Source organism: Chiloscyllium plagiosum, unplaced genomic scaffold (genome assembly GCF_037043375.1).
Source record: "Chiloscyllium plagiosum isolate Xiang-an unplaced genomic scaffold, Cpla_swu_hap1 HiC_scaffold_7, whole genome shotgun sequence".
NCBI classification, from domain to species: Eukaryota; Metazoa; Chordata; class Chondrichthyes; order Orectolobiformes; family Hemiscylliidae; genus Chiloscyllium; species Chiloscyllium plagiosum.
In genome coordinates, this window is record NW_028270145.1 from 113,534,261 (window position 1) to 113,553,052 (window position 18,792).

At 41.6% G+C, this 18,792-nt stretch overlaps 1 protein-coding gene across 18 annotated transcripts in view; it reads left to right on the forward strand.

Moving 5' to 3' along the window:
- obsl1a (obscurin like cytoskeletal adaptor 1a) overlaps positions 1-18,792 on the forward strand; it is a 306,290-nt gene that overhangs the window by 77,542 nt on the left and 209,956 nt on the right. For all 18 annotated transcript variants that reach the window (XM_087989381.1, XM_087989386.1, XM_087989383.1 and 15 more), the window contains one exon: positions 4,502-4,774. In XM_087989381.1, coding sequence (XP_087845507.1) covers positions 4,502-4,774 — 273 coding nt within the window. The remainder of the gene's footprint in view (positions 1-4,501; positions 4,775-18,792) is intronic.

Genomic DNA, 18,792 nt, shown 5'->3' on the forward strand with positions numbered 1-18,792 from the left:
TTGCCCCTGGGTTATTGATCCCTCCATCAGCAGGAAAAGTTTCCTCCTGTGTATCCTGTTTATGTCTCTCATCATTTTATTTATCGCAATTATGTCCCATTTCAGTCACCTCTGTTCCAAGAAAAACAGCCCCAGTCTGTCCAATTTCTTGTTATAAATGAAACTTTCTTGCACAGGCAACATTCTGGTAAATCTCCCCTGCCCCCTCTCTTGTGAAATCCGTGGCCCCACATGGACACAGAAGGGGTCAGTGTAATCTGGCAAGGAGACATGTTTCAATACTTGACAGGCTCAAGGGACTAGGGAAGAAGCAGCAAAGGGGTTGCTTGGCATTGAGTGGCCCAAACCAGTTTGAAAAATGTGTACGAGGGGAGAAAGATTTAAAAAGGGCGTGTGGGTCAAGTGTTCACATGGAGGGTGGTTAGTGTGTGGAATGAACTGCCAAAAAAAGTGGTGGACGCAGGTACAGTTACATCATTTAAAAGATGTTTGGATAATTACATGAATAGAAAAGGTTTGGAGGGATATGGGCCAAATGCAGGCAAGTGGTACTAGTTTAGTCTGGGAACATGATCAGTGTGGGCTAGTTGGACTGATTGGTCTGTTTCCATGCTGTATGATTTTGTGACTCTATAATCTGATATGCATTATAATAATGGCCCCTGAATAGCAACTAACCCCAGAGCCTGGCTTTACACTGCAGCTATCTCTGCTGGCAGCTGTTCAATGCACTTGCATTGTCATTTATAACATTTCAGACAAGAATTTATGGTTTCTATAAGTCACTTGTCCTCTCTTGTTGAAGTAGTAATCTCTAGCAATTCCTAGCATATCTATGAATCCTTCTGAATGGATCACAAATATCGACAAATTTAGCTCTGATCACAGACTGGTGAAGTGGGACCAGGGCAGTAGAGAGGGTGCTGAGGAGATTTTCTAGGACATTACCAGGATTAAGGAACTTCAGTAATGTAGAGAGATTGGCGAATCTGGAATAGATCTCTTCAGAGCAACACAAAATCTTATGGAATTGTTCAAAATGCTGAAGGGCTTTGATAGAGTAAATACTGTTTCCAATGTCATGAGGGTTAATATCCAGAGGTTTAAGATAAAGTTGGAAAAGGAAACAGCAGAGATAACGATTTAGGTTTCTGTGGCAAGTTGTGATCTGGAATGTGCTGCCTGCTCGGGCGGTGGAAGCAGATTCAATTCAAACTCTGTAAAGGGCTGAATTGAATAAATAATTTTAAAGGAAAACAAAGTGTGGGAAAAAGCAGAGTCTAACTTGCACTCTGGCTCTGACATAATTTCTAATTCGTATCCTCATTTTGAAATTACATTCATGCTTTTCCCCCTTATTTTGATGTTTGATATGCCTCAGAGTTTTACAGAGATGACGAACCAGATTATATGACAATAGACAATAGGTGCAGGGGAGGCCATTCTGCCCTTCGAGCCTGCACCACCATTCAATATGATCATGGCTGATCATCCTTAATCAGTATCCTGTTCCTGCCTTATCTCCATAACCCTTGATTCCACTATCCTTGAGAGCTCTATCCAACTCTTTCTTAAATGAATCCAGAGACTGGGCCTCCACTGTCCTCTGGGGCAGAGCATTCCACACAGTCACCACTCTCTGGGTGAAGAAGTTTTTCCTCATCTCGGTCCTAAATGGTCTACCCCATATTTTTAAGCTGTGTCCTCTGGTTCGGCACTCACCCATCAGTGGAAACATGGTGTGTAATAGGAACTTATTCACCGTACTTTAAAATATATATCCATGCATACAGCTTTCATTTGCTTCTAATGATTGCAACAATTTGATTACTTTCCTCTGACTCCACGCGTGGGCTTAACTAGTCAAGTATAGTGAGTGTCGATAGTAAATAACTCTCATAACCCAATACAGAACAATTGAACAAATACTTATCCCTATAATGCCCTCCAGTGAAGTGGAAGGGAGGACATTATGTGAGGGAATGAGAGCATTCACTGAAGTGAATGCCCCCTAACTCAGGCTCCCTGACCACCCAACCATAGTGGAAACATTTTCTCAACGTCTACCCTGTCAAATCCCCTTAGAATGCTTTATGTTTCAATAAGATCAGCCATCATTCTTTTAAACTGTAATGAATAAAGGCTAACTACTGAGCTATCCTATATTCCTGATGAAGGGCTTTTGCCTGAAACGTTGATTTTACTGCTCCTTGGATGCTGCCTGAACTGCTGTGCTCTTCCAGCACCACAAATCCAGAATCTGGTTTCCAGCATCTGCAGTCATTGTTTTTACCTATTATTGAGAAGTCAACCCCTTTATCCCCAGGAATAGGGCTAGTGAATCACTTTAAACTGCCTCCAATGCCAGCATATCCTTTCTTAAATAAGGGAACCAAGACTACACAGTATTCTAGATGCTGCCTTACTAATATCCTGTACAGTTGTAATAAGGCTTATACATTGAAGGTCAAAATTCCCGTTGCCTTTTTATATACATGGGGAGTAGCGAATGTTGTGCTCTTCTTCAAGAAGGGCTGCAAAGAAAAACCTGAGAACTATAGACCAGTAACCTTAACATCCGTGGTAGGTAAGTTACTTGAGAAAATTCTGAGGTATAAGATATACAATCATTTGGAAAGACAGTTTGATTAGGCGTATGGCTTTGTGTGTGGAAGAGCATGCCTCACAACTTTGTTAGAGTTCTTTGATAAAGTAACCAGGAAGGTTGATGAGTGCAGGGCGGTAGAAGTAGTCTATGTGAATTTCCGTAAGGCCTTTGATAAGGTTCCACATGGTAGGTTGCTCTGGAAGGTTAGATCGCACGTAATCCGGGGGAGCTGGCAGATTGGATACAAAATTGGTTTGATGGTAGGAAGCAGAGGATATTAGTAGAAGGATGCTTGTTGGACTAGAGGCCTGTGACTAGTAGAGTGCCTCAGGGGTTGGTGCTGAACCCATTACTGTTTGTTATCTAGATTCATGGTTCAGATGAGAATGTACAAGACATGACTAGTAAGTTTGCAGGTGACACTAAAACAGGCAGTATTGTGGATAGTGAGGAAGGTTATCATAAATTGCAGCAGGATCTTGATCAGCTGGGGAAGTGGACAGAGAAATGGCAAGTGGAGTTTAATATAGATAAGGTCTTGCATTTTGGAAAGTCAACTGATTCCTGAAGAAGGGCCTGTGCCCGAAACGTCGAATCTCCTGTTCCCTGGATGCTGCCTGACCTGCTGTGCTGTTCCAGCAATAAAGTTTCAACTTTGATCTCCAGCATCTGCAGACCTCACTTTCTCCTTTTGGAAAGTCAAATCAAGGTAGGAGTTTCGTGGTGAATGATAGGACCTTAAGGAGTGAAGTGGAAGAAAGGGACTTTGGAGTTCAGGTCCATGGTTCTCTGGAAGTGGAGTCACAGGTAGACAGGGCAGTGAAGAAGGCTTTTGGCAGATTGGTCTTCATCAGTCAGGGCATTGAGTATCAAAGTTGGGAAGTTATGTTGCAGTTGTGCAGGACATTGGTGAGGCTGCACTTGGAGTATTGTGTTCAGTTTTGGTCACCTTGCTACAGGAAGGATGTTATTAAACTGGAAAGAGTGCAAAAGAAATTTACAAGAATATTGCCAGACCACAAGGGTCTGAGTTATAGGGAGAGGTTGGACGAGCGAGCACTTTTTCTTTAGAGCGAAGGGAGACTGAGGAGGGGATCTCATGGAAGTATATAAAATTATGAGAGGCATGGATAGAGTGAATGCACTCAGTCTTTTTCCCAGGGTTGGGGAATCGAGGACTAAAGGGCATCAGTTTAAGGTTAGAGGGAAAAGAATAAAAAGGACCTGAGAGGCAGCTTTTTTTACACAGAGGGTGGTATGCATATGAAATGAGCTGCCAGCAGAAGTGGTTGAGATGGATACATTAACAACATTTAAAGACATTTGGAAAAATACATAGATAGGAAGGCTTTAGAAGGATATGGTTGAAGTGCACGGAAATAGCACGAAGGGACATTTTGGTCAGCCTGGACTAGTTTGGGCTGAAGGGCCTGACCCTATGCTGTTGGATTCTATACATGCTGCACTGAGATGTAATTTTTAAATGTTTTACGTACTTGTACACCCAGATTCCCATGCATTATACTTTTTTGGAATCCATTTAAAAGTCTGATCCTTGTGGTACACCACTAGTGACATCTTTCTTATGTGAAAAAGACCCAATAATCCTGATACTCTATTTCTGTAGGACTGAGAGTGAGACCATAGTGATAATATTAATTAAGGGCCTGAGAGAAGCTAGAAAGCACTAAGTAAGGTTATAAAGGATGAATGAGAGCATTAACTTTGTAATCAGGGTGTGCGTATGTGTGTGTGTATGTGTGTGTGTGTGTGTGTGTGTGTGTGGAGATGTTGGAATGAATGAATGTGTTAATTGGAGGAGTGAGGGGTGACTGACAGTGTGCTTCCATATGAATTCACCACAGTGTTCCTGTTGTGATTCTGTCCTTTCAGCATCTCCAGTGAGGATAGTGAATACAACCGATGATACAAAGATGGAGTATCTCACTTCGGAGTGCATTGTGTTGACCTGTGAGCTCTCCCGCTCCAATGCTGAAGTGAAATGGTATAGAAATGGACTGGAAATCGAAGGAAGTGGAAAGGTTAAGATGGAGTCACATGGAGTCCACAGGAGTCTAATTATTGAGAAGGCTGGAACAGAAGATTCTGGAGAATATGTCTGTGATGCAGGGGACGATTCCATCTTTTATGACATCACCGTGAGAGGTTCAGTACCATACTGATATTCATGGAGTCATAGGGATGTACAGCGCAGAAACAGACCCTTCGGTCCAACTTAAGCATGCTGACTAGATATCGCAACCCAATCTAGTCCCACCTGCCAGCACCCAGCCCATTTTCCTCCAAACCCTTCCTATTCACTTACGCATCCAGATGCCTTTTAAATGTTGCAATTGTACTAGCCTCCACCACTTCCTCTGGCAATTTATTCTATACACATACCGCCCTATTCATGAAAATGTTGCCCCTTAGGTCCCTTTTATAGCTTTCCCCTCTCACCCAAAACCTATGCCTTCGAGTTCTCGTCTCCCCCATCCCAGAGAAAAGAATTTGTCTATTTATCCTGTCCACGTCCCTCATGATTTTATAAATCTCTATAAGGTTACCCCTTCGCTTCTGACGGTCCAGGGAAAACAGCCCCAGCCTATTCAGCCTCTCCCTATAGCTCAAATCCTCCAACCCTGGCAACATCCTTGTAAATCTTTTCTGAACCCTTTCAAGTTTCACAACATATTTCCGATATGAAGGAGACCAGAATTGCATGCAGTATTCCAAAAGTGGCCTAACCAATGTCCTATACAGCTGCACATGACCTCCCAACTCTTGTACTCAAACTCTGATCAATAAAGGAAAACATATCAAACACCTTCTTAAAGTCATAGAGATGTACAGCATGGAAACAGACCCTTCGGTCCAACCCATTCATGCCGACCAGATACCCCAAACCCAATCTAGTCCCACCTGCCACCACCCGATCCATATCCCTCCAAACCTTTCCTATTCATATACCCATCCAAATGCCTCTTAAATGTTGCAATTGTACCAGCCTCCACCTCTTCCTCTGGCAGCTCATTCCATACACCATACACGTATCACCCTCTGTGTGAAAAAGTTGCGCCTTAGGTCTGTTTTATGTCTTCCCTCTCTCACCCTAAACTTCTGTCCTCTTGTTCCGGACTCCATCACCCCAGGGAAAAGACTTTGCCTATTTATCCTATCCATGCCCCTCATAATTTTGTAAACCTCTATAAGGTCACCCCTCAGCCTCCGACGCTCCAGGGAAAACCACCCCAGCCTGTTCAGCCTCTCCCTATAGGTCAAATCCTCCAACCTTGGCAACATTCTTGTAAATCTTTTCTGAAACCTTTCAAGTTTCACAACATCTTTCCGATAGGAAGGAGACCAGAATTGCACACAATATTCCAACAGTGGCCTAACCAATGTCCTGTACAGCCGCAACATGACCTCCCAATAAAGTCTCTGACCAATAAAGGAAAACATACCAAACACCACCTTCACTATCCTATCTACCTGTGACTCCACTTTCAAGGAGCTATGAACCTGCACTCCAAGGTCTCTTTGTTCAGTAACACTCCCTAGGACCTTACCATTAAGTGTATAAGACCTGCTAAGATTTGCTTTCCCAAAATGAAGCACCTCGCATTTATCTGAATTAAACTCCATCTGCCACTTCTCAGCCCATTGGCCCATCTGCTCAAGATCCCGTTGTAATCTTAAGTAACCATCTTCACTGTCCACTACACCTCCAATTTTGGTGTCATCTGCAAACTTACTAACAAAACTTCTTATGCTCACATTCAAATCATTTATATAAATGAAAAGTATTGGACCCAGCACCAATCCTTGTGGCACTCCACTGGTCACATATTCCAAAACAGTAGGTGTTGGTCATGAGCTGTTTTGGGTACCAGAGGATGGGGTGCTATGTATGGTGTAGTTGTTAGAATGCTTATATCTGAGTGAGAAGGTTGTGGGTTCAAATTCTGTTCCAGGCTCAAGCATAAAAATGAAGGCTGCTACTCTGGTGCAGTACTGAGGGAGTGCTAAGTTGCAGGGGATGCTGTGTCTCGGATAAGAAATTAAACCTAAGGTTCATCTGCCTTCATAGGTGGATGAGAAAGATCAAAGACGAGCAGAGGAGTTTGTTATGGTATTTATTCCTGGATGGGGATTGCTTTAAAAAAAATTCTCTGGTCATTACCAGATTGCTATTTGTGGGAGCTTGCTTGCTGTGTGCAAGTTAACTGCTTCATTTTCTACATTACAGCAATGACTATGCAGCTAACAAAGTATCTTGTTGGCTGTAAAGCACATTGAGAGCATAAGAAATAGAATCAGGGGTAGTCAGTTTAGCCTTGTATTTCCATTCAATAGGATCATAGTTATTCTAACACTTGTCATGTTGACTTTTGTGCCCTTTCTCTGTAACTCTTGATTTCCCTACTAATCAAAAATCTATCCATCTCAGTCTTTAGTATACATAAGGAAACCCGCCCCCATCCTAACCCACTTCACCTCCACCTCCCAGCTGTCTGTGGCAAGGAATTCCAAAGATTCTCAACCCTCTGAGATAAGAAATTCCTCCTCATCTGTCTTAAATTGGTGCCCTGGTATTCTAAGACTATGTCCTCTGGCCTTAGATTCTACTAAGAGGGGAACATCCTCTCAGCTAAGCCCCTTAAGAATCCTATATGTCTCAATGAGATCACTTGTCATTCTTTTAAACTCTAGTGAGTAGAGTCAAGCATACAGCAGAAGGGACGTAGCTAAACTATTTAAGTCTTGGTTAAGAGAGAATATGTTGCTACAGAAGGACATGGGCTCAGTCTTTATTCCAGAGACTTGCACAAAATATCCAGGCTGATACTCTCAGTATTGATTCTGAAATGATTCCTGCAAATCGGAGGGTAGCCAGTGTCTCCCTACTGTTTAAGAGGAGACCAAGAGAGAAAATAAAGAGAGATATGTGCCTGTCAACATCCCATCTGTAGTGGGAAACATGTTGAAATCAATTGTAAACCTAAAAATCTCACAACACCAGGTTATAGTCCAGCATGTTTATTTGGAAGCACCGGCTTTCAGGCGGCGACTCATTCATCCGAAAGCTAGTGCTTCCAAATAAACCTGTTGGGTTATAACCTGGTCTTGTGAGATTTTTAATTTTGTATACCCCAGTCCAGCACCGGAATCTCTGAATCATTATTATAAACCTGTTTGATAATTATCTGATTGGGCATCATCAGCCTGGATTTATGAATGGAAAATTGTGTTTGATGAACTTCTTGGAATTTCTCGAAGATGTTATTAACAAAATTGATAAAGGAGAGCTGATGGATGTAGGAGACGATGAGGTGTAGGAACAGAAGTAAGCCCATTCAGACCATCGAGTCTACACCACCATGGCTGCTTTGATAATCCTCTACTCCACTTTCCCTGCCAGTGCACTTAGATTTTCAGAAGGCTTTCGATTAGATTCCTCACAAGAGGCTGCTTATAAATATTAGAGGACCTGGGATAGGAGGTAATGTATTGACATGGATTAATGGTTGACTAACAGACAGAAAACAGAGTGCAGGAATAAATGGCTAATTCTCACAAAGGTAGACTGTGATGAAAAAAGGATATGTAGTTGGGCCTCAGCTTTTCATAAAATATCTCAATGATTTGGAGATAGGAACCAAATGTATTATTTCAAATTTTGTGGATGATACAAAGCTAAATGGGAAAGTGTATTGTGAGGAGAATGTACTGTGGTTTCTGGAGGATTTGGACAGAGTTAGTGAATGGGCAGGAACATGGTAGATGGAATATAATGTGCAAAATGTGAGGTCATGCACTTTGATAGGAGAAACAGATATGCAGAGTATTTCTTAAATAGTAAAATGTAGATGTACAAAGGACCTTGGTGTTTTTGTCAATAAGTTACTAAGGCTAATATGCAGGTATAGCAAGGTATAAGAAAGGCTAATGGAATGTCAGACTTTATTGCAAGGGGGTTCAAGTACAGGAGCTGTGAGATCTTGCTTTAGTTGAACAGGAACTTGGTGTATGTAATTTTGGTCTCCTTATCTCGGAAAAGATATTACTTTCATAGAAGGAGTGCAGTAAAGGTTCACTCGACTTGTTCCAAGAACAAAGAAAAATCTTCTTTGTTCCTTGGAGCTGTTCCAAATCTACTGTCTAAACCTATCTCTCAGTTCCTAAGCATCTGTGTAGCCCTCTGCTCCCCACCTACTCATGCATCTGTCCAGACACACCTTAAAAAAATCTACTGTGCCTGCCTCTACTACCTCTGCTGGCACCTACCACCCTCTGTATATCCCCTTAAACCTTTCACCTCTCATCTTGAACGTGTCACCTCTCGTTATTGAATCCCTCACCCTGGGAAAAAGCTTATCTCTATCTACCCTGTCTATATCCTTAATGATTTTATAGATCTCAATCAGGTGCCCCCTCTATCTCCTTTTTTCTAATGAAAACAATCCTAACCTACTCAACCTCTCTTTGTAGCTAGCACCTTCTATACCAGGCAACATCCTCGTAAACCTTCTCTGCACCCTTTCCAAAGCATCTACATCTTTTTGGCAAAGTGGCAACCAGAACTATACACAGTATTCTAAATGCGGCCGAACCAATATTGTGTACAATTTTAACATGACTTACCAGCTCTTATACTCAATACCCTGACTGATGATGGCAAGCATACCATATGCCTTCGTGACCACTCTATCCAACTGTGTAGCTAACTTCAGGGTACAATGATCCTGAACTCTCAGATCTCTGCTTGTCAACTTTTCCCAAGGCTCTTCTGTTTACAGTGTAGTTCGCTCTAGAATTAGACTTCCCAAAATATATCACCTCACATTTGCCTGGATTGAACTCCATCTGCCACTTCTCTGCCCAACTTTCCAGTCTATCTATATTCTCTTGTATTCTTTGACAGTTCCCCATGCTTTCTGTTACTCCACCAATCTTTGTGTCATCTGCAAACTTACTGATCATACCAACAATGTCCTCTTCCAGATCATTTATGTATATCACAAACAACAGTGGACCCAGCACAGATCGCTGTGAAACGCCACCGGTCACCTTTCTCCATTTCGAGAAACTCCCTTCAATTACTACTCTCTGTTCCTGTTGCTCAACTAGTTCTTTATCCACCTAGCTACAACACCCTGCACACCATGTGACCTCACTTTCTCCATTAGCATACAATGGGGAACCTTAACAAACACCTTACTAAAGTCCATGTATATGACATCTACAGCCCATCCTTCCCAGGATGGTGGAACTCTCCTCTGAAGAAAGATTGGTCAAACTGGGCCTGTATTTTCTTAAGTTTCAAGAACGATACTTAAAGGGACAGACTGGATAGATGTAGGTAAGTTGTTTCCTCTGTTTGGAGAATCTAGATCCTGGGCACAATTTAAAAAGAAGTGGGGAGGGGGCGGTCTCTCTTTGGAGATCAACACACACTGTTTTCCTGGCCAACACTTCTGTCTCAGGCCTGCTGCATTGCTCCAGCAAAGTTCAATGCAAGCTAAAAGAACAGCATCACCTTTTCCGCTTAGGGACCCTGCAAGAGTCAATATTAAGTTCAATAAATTTAGAGCATGAACACTTCTTTCCATGTCCTTTACCCATCTCTGCAACCCAGATCCTGTCATGATGTGGGCTGCTTCCAGCACAGTCAGCCCATTTTAACCTAGTTTTGGTCCCCATTATCAATTCTTCTTCCTCCCTGGCATATAAAAGCTTTAATAGCTCCTTTAATACTGTCTTGTACTGTTGAAAATGTGTGCAGTTTTGATTTTTCAAATTGCAAAACTCTGCTAGTATTTCAGCTGTATAGAAATGTCTGACATCCATTCCAGTTCATAATACAAAGATGAAAAATATGTGGAAGTATGATGTGGTGGTAATACAGAGGCGGTAATACAGAGACACACAAGACTGGGAGTTAAATATCTGGATTAGTGGTGCTGGAAGAGCACAGCAATTCAGGCAGCATCCGAGGACAGGCAAAATCGACGTTTCGGGCAAAAGCCCTTCATCAGGAATGAAGGGCTTTTGCCCGAAACGTCAATTTTGCCTGTTCTCGGATGCTGCCTGAATTGCTGTGCTCTTCCAGCACCACTAATCCAGAATCTGGTTTCCAGCATCTGCAGTCATTGTTTTTACCTGGGAGTTAAATATTCCTGGGCAGAATGTATTGAGAAAAGAAAGAGGAATAATTCAGTAGGAAGATTAGAAAGATATATCAACATTTTAGCAGAGATATAATGAGTGATTCAAATATAGAATAAGAGACTGGTAGTATGCAGGGCAGCAAAGGGTAAATGTTCCTATATTATGTTGGGGAGATTTTTCTACATCAATGTCCAACAAGAAAGGATGCATTATTGGACCTAGTCCTTGGGATTGAAGTGCGCCAACCGGTTCACCTACCAGTGGGGGAACATTTAGGAGTCTTGGATCGTTATTTTTAAAACCTAAAGAACTGCAGATGCTGTAAATTAGAATCGAAAACAAAAATTGCTGAAAAAGCTCAGCAGGTCTGGCAGCATCTGTGGAGAGAAACCAGAATTAATGTTTCACGTCAGTATGTTATAAGGTTCAGGACGATGGTGGAGAATGATATGCAACAATCCAGAGTGAGAATGTTCAGTAGCTGGAAAATGCAATTAAATGGGGCAAGAACAGAGCTGAGCAGGTTTAACTGGAAGAAGAGGGTGATGGGAAAATCTGGAACTGAGCAATTGGTTACTTTGAAAGATCAGGTGGTTTGGTTACAGTCAAGGTATATGTCCTCAAATGGAAAAGATAAGTCAAACTAATACATTTATTAAAATTACATCAACTTTACCTCCTTAATTTCAAAACCACACAGCAGCTGTCATCTTCGGTGTCTTTCTTTTTCCGGCTGACGATCTCCCTGGAGATAGAAATTAATATTAAAAAGAGAGCATGCTAATGGCAGGTGTCACAAAGAAAATAAAATTGAGAACCAAGAAAAATCCTGAAAGTTCAGACTGGGGTGAAAAAAAAACGAAGAGAAGCAAAGAGGAATTATGAGAAAAAAACTAGCAGCCAACGTAAAGTGGTGTCCAAAAGTCTTCTATGACCATATAAATTGAGAACGAGTGATAAAAGGAGTAGGGTCAGTTAGGGACCAAAAAGGGGATTTACAGCTCAAGGCAGGGGGCATGATTGAGGTGTTAGAAGAATACTTTGCATCAGTCTTTACAAAGGAGGCAGATGCTGTCCAGGTCATAGTACAGAAGAGGCAACTCAGTCACTAGAAGTATTCAAATTAATAAGGAAGATATCTTGGATAGATTGTTGGTTGTTGAAGTTGACAAAGTACTGTGACTGGATGAGATGCATTCAAGGATTCTGAAGGAAGTGAGCATAGAAATTGTTGGGGCACGGGGTACAATCTTTTAGTCTTTCACAGGAGGTTCCAGAAGACTGGAGATTTGCAAACATTATGGCCTTGTTCAAGGAAGTTTGTAAAGATTGGACCAGAAATTACAGACCAGTCAGTTTAACTTAAGCAGCGGGAATCTTTGAGAAACAATTTTTCAGAATAGAATTAGTAGTTACATGGAAAAAGGTGAGTTGGTTAGAAAGGGTCAGCATGGATTTCTAAAGGGAAAATTGTAATTTACTAACTGGCTGAAGTTTTTTGAGGAGGTAGCAGGCTCGGTTGAGGGTTATGCTGTTGGTGTGGTCTACATGGATTTCCAGAAGATACAGTGTCATGCAACAAACTTATTGTTATGAAGTTGAAGGCATGTACTGTACCTTTAAGAGAGAATGAATGTTGTTCTGCGCTGAGAACTTACAAGCACATGTGATATGACTAGATATCAGTCTCAGAGTGTACTGAAAAATTGAAAATGTGTAACATTTGGCTGTGAAGTGGATACCTGAGTTGGTTGCTGTTTTGATGACAATTCAAATTTACCAGTCAGTTTAAATTATGCCCCAGGATACTAAAACCCAATCGAGTTTGAATTTATTATTTTGTCAACATCGAACCAATGAGACGATCTGATATTGTAGATATAAAAATGCAGATGTTTTGAAAATTGCAGTCAGAGCAACTGCCATCGAAAGAGACCCAAGAAATTAGGAAACACTCTGTCAAAGGTATCTTTTCATATGAAATATATTCGCAGTAAAACAAAGAGATGATGACCCGGGGTGATCTTCAGCCGGAAGAAGAAAGACATCGAAGACTACATGTGTTGTATGGTTTTGAAATTAAGTTGATGTAATTTTAATAAGTGTATTATTGGAACAGTATATTGTTAGAGTTGGAAGCAGGTAATAAGCAGTTTAGAGAAAGGGGGGCTTAGAGTTGTGAATAGTTGTTGTTTAATGTTCAGTTTTAGTGTTAAAGAATAAATTGATATAATTTGCTTTAAATAGTGGAATTTAGGAGTTCTCTGTCACTCACATTTTAATAGATTACGAGGCGAGATGAGCTTTTATGGCTGTATAGTTTAATTAACAGAAGGATTCACCGCAATGTCATAACACTTGGGAAGAAAGTTATAGGTCATGATATAAAAGGTACAGTAGCAATGTAGATACAAAATAGATTAAATGATAGGAAACAGCATTAATCAATGGATATTATTTGGGCCAGAGGAAGGGTAGTGGAGTTCCCTAGGTGTCAGTATTGGGTCTCTTGCTTTTCCTGATTTATCTCAATGATCTGGATCTTGGTGTGCAGGGGCTAGTTTCAAAGTTTGGAATGAAGCTTGGAAGGATTGTAAACTGTGAGGAGGATAGTGTGCAACTCCAAAAGGACAATTTAGTGGATGGGGTGGATAGTTACAGATGAGGTTCAATGCAGAGAAGTGTGAAGTGATGCACTTTGATAAGTAGAACATTGAAAATCAATATAAAATAGGGGGTATTCTACAGGAGTGCAGGATTAGAAGGACCTGGGTGTTTATGTGCACAAATCATTGAAGGTCACAGAATAGGTGGAGAGGGCAGTTAATAAAGCACACAATGTTCTCAATTTTATTAAGAGAGGCATAGAAAAGCAAAGAGGTGATCAGAAACAAAGCAGAGGAAGGATCACTAGACCCAAAATCTTAACTCTGATTTCTCTGCACAGATGTTGCCAGACATGCTGAGCTTTTCCAGCTGTTTTGTTTTTTTGTTTCGTTTCTCATTTACAGTGTCCATAATTCTTTTGATTTTTATTTAGCAAGTAGGTGATGTTGAACATGTACAAGACACTCATTAGACCTCAACTAGCGTATTTTATACAGTTGTAAGTGCAACATTGTAGGAAAGGTGGAAATGTATTGAAGAGGGTGTAGAATCGATTTATAAGAATGGTTCCAAGAAAGAGAAACTTCAGTGATGAGGATAGATAGAAGACATTGGGACGATTCTCCTTGGAGAGAAGAAAGCTGAGAGGAAATTGCATTGAGGTTTTCAACATGAATGGACTGGACTAAGTATATAGGGAGAAACTGTTCTAGCTCTCCTGTGGAAACAACCAGAACTCTATCAACAAACACATTGACTTGGATACCATTTGTCACCCCTGAGAAAACGAACTGGAAATGACGTCACCACCGGAAATGACGTCACCAACCCAAGGAAACCTAAACACATAAATTGAAAGCGGGCCATGCCACCAGTGCTTCATCCAGAGGCTCACTGATAATGTTACCTAATACGGTGACAAAACGTCTGAAAGCAAACCTTCCAGCTCAGTGAGCAAACCTACATCCAGAACCTCAACCTAAGTTACAAATCTTCTCAAAACTCGATAAAATACAAAACTGTTTGGGTGCTGGAGACCTGAAACAAAAACAGAAATTGTTGTATATATACAAGAGGTCTGGCAGCAGCTGTGGAGAAGAAGCAGAGTTAATCTTTTGAGACCAATCTGACTCTACTGACGAAGATAGATTAAATAGATTCAAAAGTGATTTACAAGTGAAGTAAGGGTGAAGTGAGCAAAACATTTTCACTCAGCAAGTAGTTAGAGTATGGAGTGCACTGCCTGGAAATGTGATGGAGGCAAATTCAATTGAGGCATTCAAGAGGGTATTGGATCATTAATTAGCTAAAGATAATGTACATCAGTATGGGAAAAAGACACGAGAGTGGCGCATGGTAATGATGCTCATTTGAACAGCTGGTGCACACATCATGGGCTGCAGGACAGGAAAAAAAAATTGTTACTGTAACAGCCACTCCTTTTTTGAGGTATTATAGGTGTTGGAGGTGATTTCCATGAATTCCAGGAACAGCAATTACTGGTTCATATGCTGTTGCATTGTTTTAGAACTTTGTGGGTGGGGGGAGGTCAAAACAACAGCACTTTAAAAAGAAGAAAGAAAGAGAAAGGTAGTGACTACATGGTCAGAGAAAGAAACCAATACTGCTGTCAGTTACTGCCTTTGTTATTTGAGTTTAAATATCTCTGGACATTGGAGTGCATCTAGTGAATAGTGAAATTCACAACTTACTTTGGAGGAACCTGTGTGGGAGAGCTCATAACACAGGAACAGATAAGTGCATAATTTTTAAGTGTAACCTTGCTGTAAATCTACAATAGTTAGTAGAGTGATATGCCTTATTAATATCTGTCTGATTTGGAAATGCCAGTGTTGGACTGGGGTGTACAAAGTTAAAAATCACACAACACCAGGTTATAGTCCACCAGGTTTTATTGGAAGCACACTAGCTTTCGGAACGACGCTCCTTCATCAGGTGATTGTAGAGGGATCGATCGTAACACAGAATTTATAGCAAAAATTTGCAGTTACATCACACTGCAAATTTTTGCTATAAATTCTGTGTTACTATTGAGCCCTCCACAATCACCTGATGAAGGAGCGTCGCTCCGAAAGCTAGTGTGCTTCCAATTAAACCTGTTGGACTATAACCTGGTGTTGTGTAATTTTTAACTTAATATCTGTCTGTTGATTACATTTAAAAAATATAAACCACAAGTACTGAGTTAGCCTGGCGCAGTGAGATTTTAGAGCAATAAGACAACGCTATTTTCTGTCTGTATAGATTGTGAAGGAGCAGAGATGGTCTTAAGTGGAGTACTGTGCTCTTCGTGTTGGATGTGGGAGTTTATGGAGAGTTTCCATGTTAGTGATGATTATATCTGCAGGAAGTATCTTTGGTTACAAATCCTATTGGATCGCATGGATCGGTTGGAACAGCAATTAGAGGCAATAAGGAACTTACAGGAGCTAGGGGAAAAACTAGGTAAAAACAATGACTGCAGATGCTGGAAACCAGATTCTGGATTAGTGGGGCTGGAAAAGCACAGCAGTTCAGGCAGCATCCGAGGAGCAGTAAAATCGACGTTTCGGGCAAAGGCCCTTCATCAGGAATACAGGCAGAGTGCCTGAAGGGTGGAGAGATAAATGAGAGGAAGGTGGGGGTGGGGAGAAAGTAGCATAGAGTAGATTCTTGTAGAGAGAGGAGGAAAACTTCTTCAAGGCAGGCATCCTTGCAAGAGGATTCGCAGTAGGGTTAAAATCAGCTAGGTAAAAACAATGACTCTAGATGCTGGAAACCAGATTCTGGATTAGTGGTGCTGGAAAATCACAGCAGTTCAGGCAGCATCCGAGGAGCAGTAAAATCGACGTTTCGGATAAAAGCCCTTCATCAGGAATACAGGCAGAGTGCCTGAAGGGTGGAGAGATAAATGAGAGGAGGGTGGGGAGAAAGTAGCATAGAGTAGATTCTTGTAGAGAGAGGAGGAAAACTTCTCAGCTAGGGGATGTGATGGATGCTACAGTGGACAGCTGAAACTGACAACCGGAAGCGGCAGGGACAGGCCACTATAAATGCCGGAGGAAACACCACAGAAGCGCTTCACAGGAGGCTCTCAAGCACTGAGGATGTCACCTAGACAGGGGACGAAATGTTTGCAACAAAAACTTCCAGCTCGGCGAACAGAACCACAGCAGTCAAGTGTCTGATACCGAGAATGTATCCAATGTAATGAGGGGTACGTCAGGTTCCACGCAATTGATTGTGATAGGGGACTCTCTCATCAGAGGCACAGACAGACATTTCTACAGCCGGCAGTGAGAAATCAGAATGGTGTGTTGTGTCCCTGGTTCCAGGATCAAGGTTATCTCAGAAAGGGTGCAGACTGTTCTCAGAGGGGAGAGGGACCAGCAGGAGGTTGTTGTAACATTGGAACTAACAACATAGGAAGGGAAGAGGATGAGGTTCTGAAGGGAGAATATAGAAAGTTAGGCAGGAATTTAAAAAGGAGATCTTTGAGGATGGTAATATTTGGATAATTCCCGGTGCTACAAGTTACAGAGGATAGGAATAGGAGGAGAGAACAGTGAACGTGTAGCTGAGGAGCTGGTGCAGGGGAAAAGCATTAACATTTTTGGATCATTGAATCTCTTCTGGGGCAGAGTGACCTGTACGAGAAGGATGGATTGCACCTGAATTGGAAGTGGACTAATATACTGGCAGGAAGATTTGCTAGAGATGCTCAGTAGGATTTAAACTAGTAAGATGGGAGAGTTGGGACCCAGGGAGATAGTGAGGAAAGAGATCAATCTGAGACTGGTACAGTTGGGAAAAGAAGCGAGTCAAACAGTTAGGGCAGGCAGGGACAAAGCAGAGAGCAAGGTAGGACTAATAAATTAAACTGCATTTATTTCAATGCAAGAGGCCTAACAGAGAAGGCAGATGAACTGAAGGCATGGTTAGGAACATGGGACTGGGATATCATAGCAAGTACAGAATTGTGGCTCAGGGATGGACAGGACTCGCAGATTAATATTCCAGGATACAAATGCTACAGGAAGGGTAGAAAAGGAGGCAAGAGAGGAGGGGGAGTGGCGTTTTTGGTAAGGGATAGCATTATAGCTGTACTGAGGGAGGATAGTCCCAGAAATACATCCAGGGAAGTTATTTGGCTTGAACTGACAATAAGAAAGGGATGATCACCTTATTGGAATTCTAGTATAGACCCCCGAATAGTCAGAGGGAAATTGAGAAACAAATTTGTAAGGAGATCTCAGTTATCTGTAAGAATAATATGGTGGTTCTGGTAGGGGATTTTAACTTTCCAAACAGACTGGGACTACCACAGTGTTAAGGAGTTTAGGTGGAGAGGAATTTGTTAAGCATGTACCTGAATGTGCCTACTAGAGAAGGTGCAAAACTTGACCTATTCTTGGGAAATAAAGTGGGACAGATGACTGAGGTTTCAATGAGGGAGGACTTTGGGTCCAGCGACCATAATACTGTTAGTTTTAAAATATTAATGGAAAAAGGTAGACTGGATCTGAAAGTTGAAGTACTAAATTGGAGGAAAGCCAATTTTGAGAGTAATAGGCAAGAACTTTGAAAAGTTGATTGGGGACAGATGTTCACAGGTAACGGGACGGCTGGAAAATAGGAAGCCTTCAGAAATGAGATAATGAGAGTCCAGAGACAGTATATTCCTGTCAGGGTGAAAGGCAAGGCTGGTAGGTGTAGGGAATGTTGGATGACTAGAGAAATTGAGGTTTTGGTTAAGAAAAAGAAGGAAGCATATGTCAGGCATAGACAGCAGAGATCGAGTGAATCCGTAGAAGAGTATAAAGACAGTAGCAGTATACTGAAGAGGGAAATCATGAGGGCAAAAAAGGGATATGACATAGCTTTGAGAGAAAGTGAGGGCTGCAGATGCTGGAGATCAGAGCTGAAAATGTGTTGCTGGAAAAGCGCAGCAGGTCAGGCAGCATCCAAGGAACAGGAGAATCGACGTTTTGGGCATAAGCCCTTCTTCGCTTTGGCAAATAGAGTTAAGGAGAACCCAAAGGGTCTTTACAGATACATTAAGGACAAAAGCGTAACTAGGGAAAGAATAGGGCCCCATAAAGATCAGCAAGGCAGCCTGTATGTGGAACACAAGAGAAGGGGAGATACGAAATGAGTATTTTACATCAGTGTTCACTGTGGAGAAGGACGTGGAAGATATGGGGAAATAGATGGTGACATCTTGAAAAATGTCCATGTTACTGGATATCTTAAAACTCATAAAGATGGATAAATTCTCAGGATCTGATCAGACGTACCCTAGAACTCTGTGGGAAGCTAGGGAAGTGATTGCTGGGATATTTGTAACATATTTGTATAGTCACAGGTGAGGTGCCGGAAGACTGGAGGTTGGCTAACTTGATGCA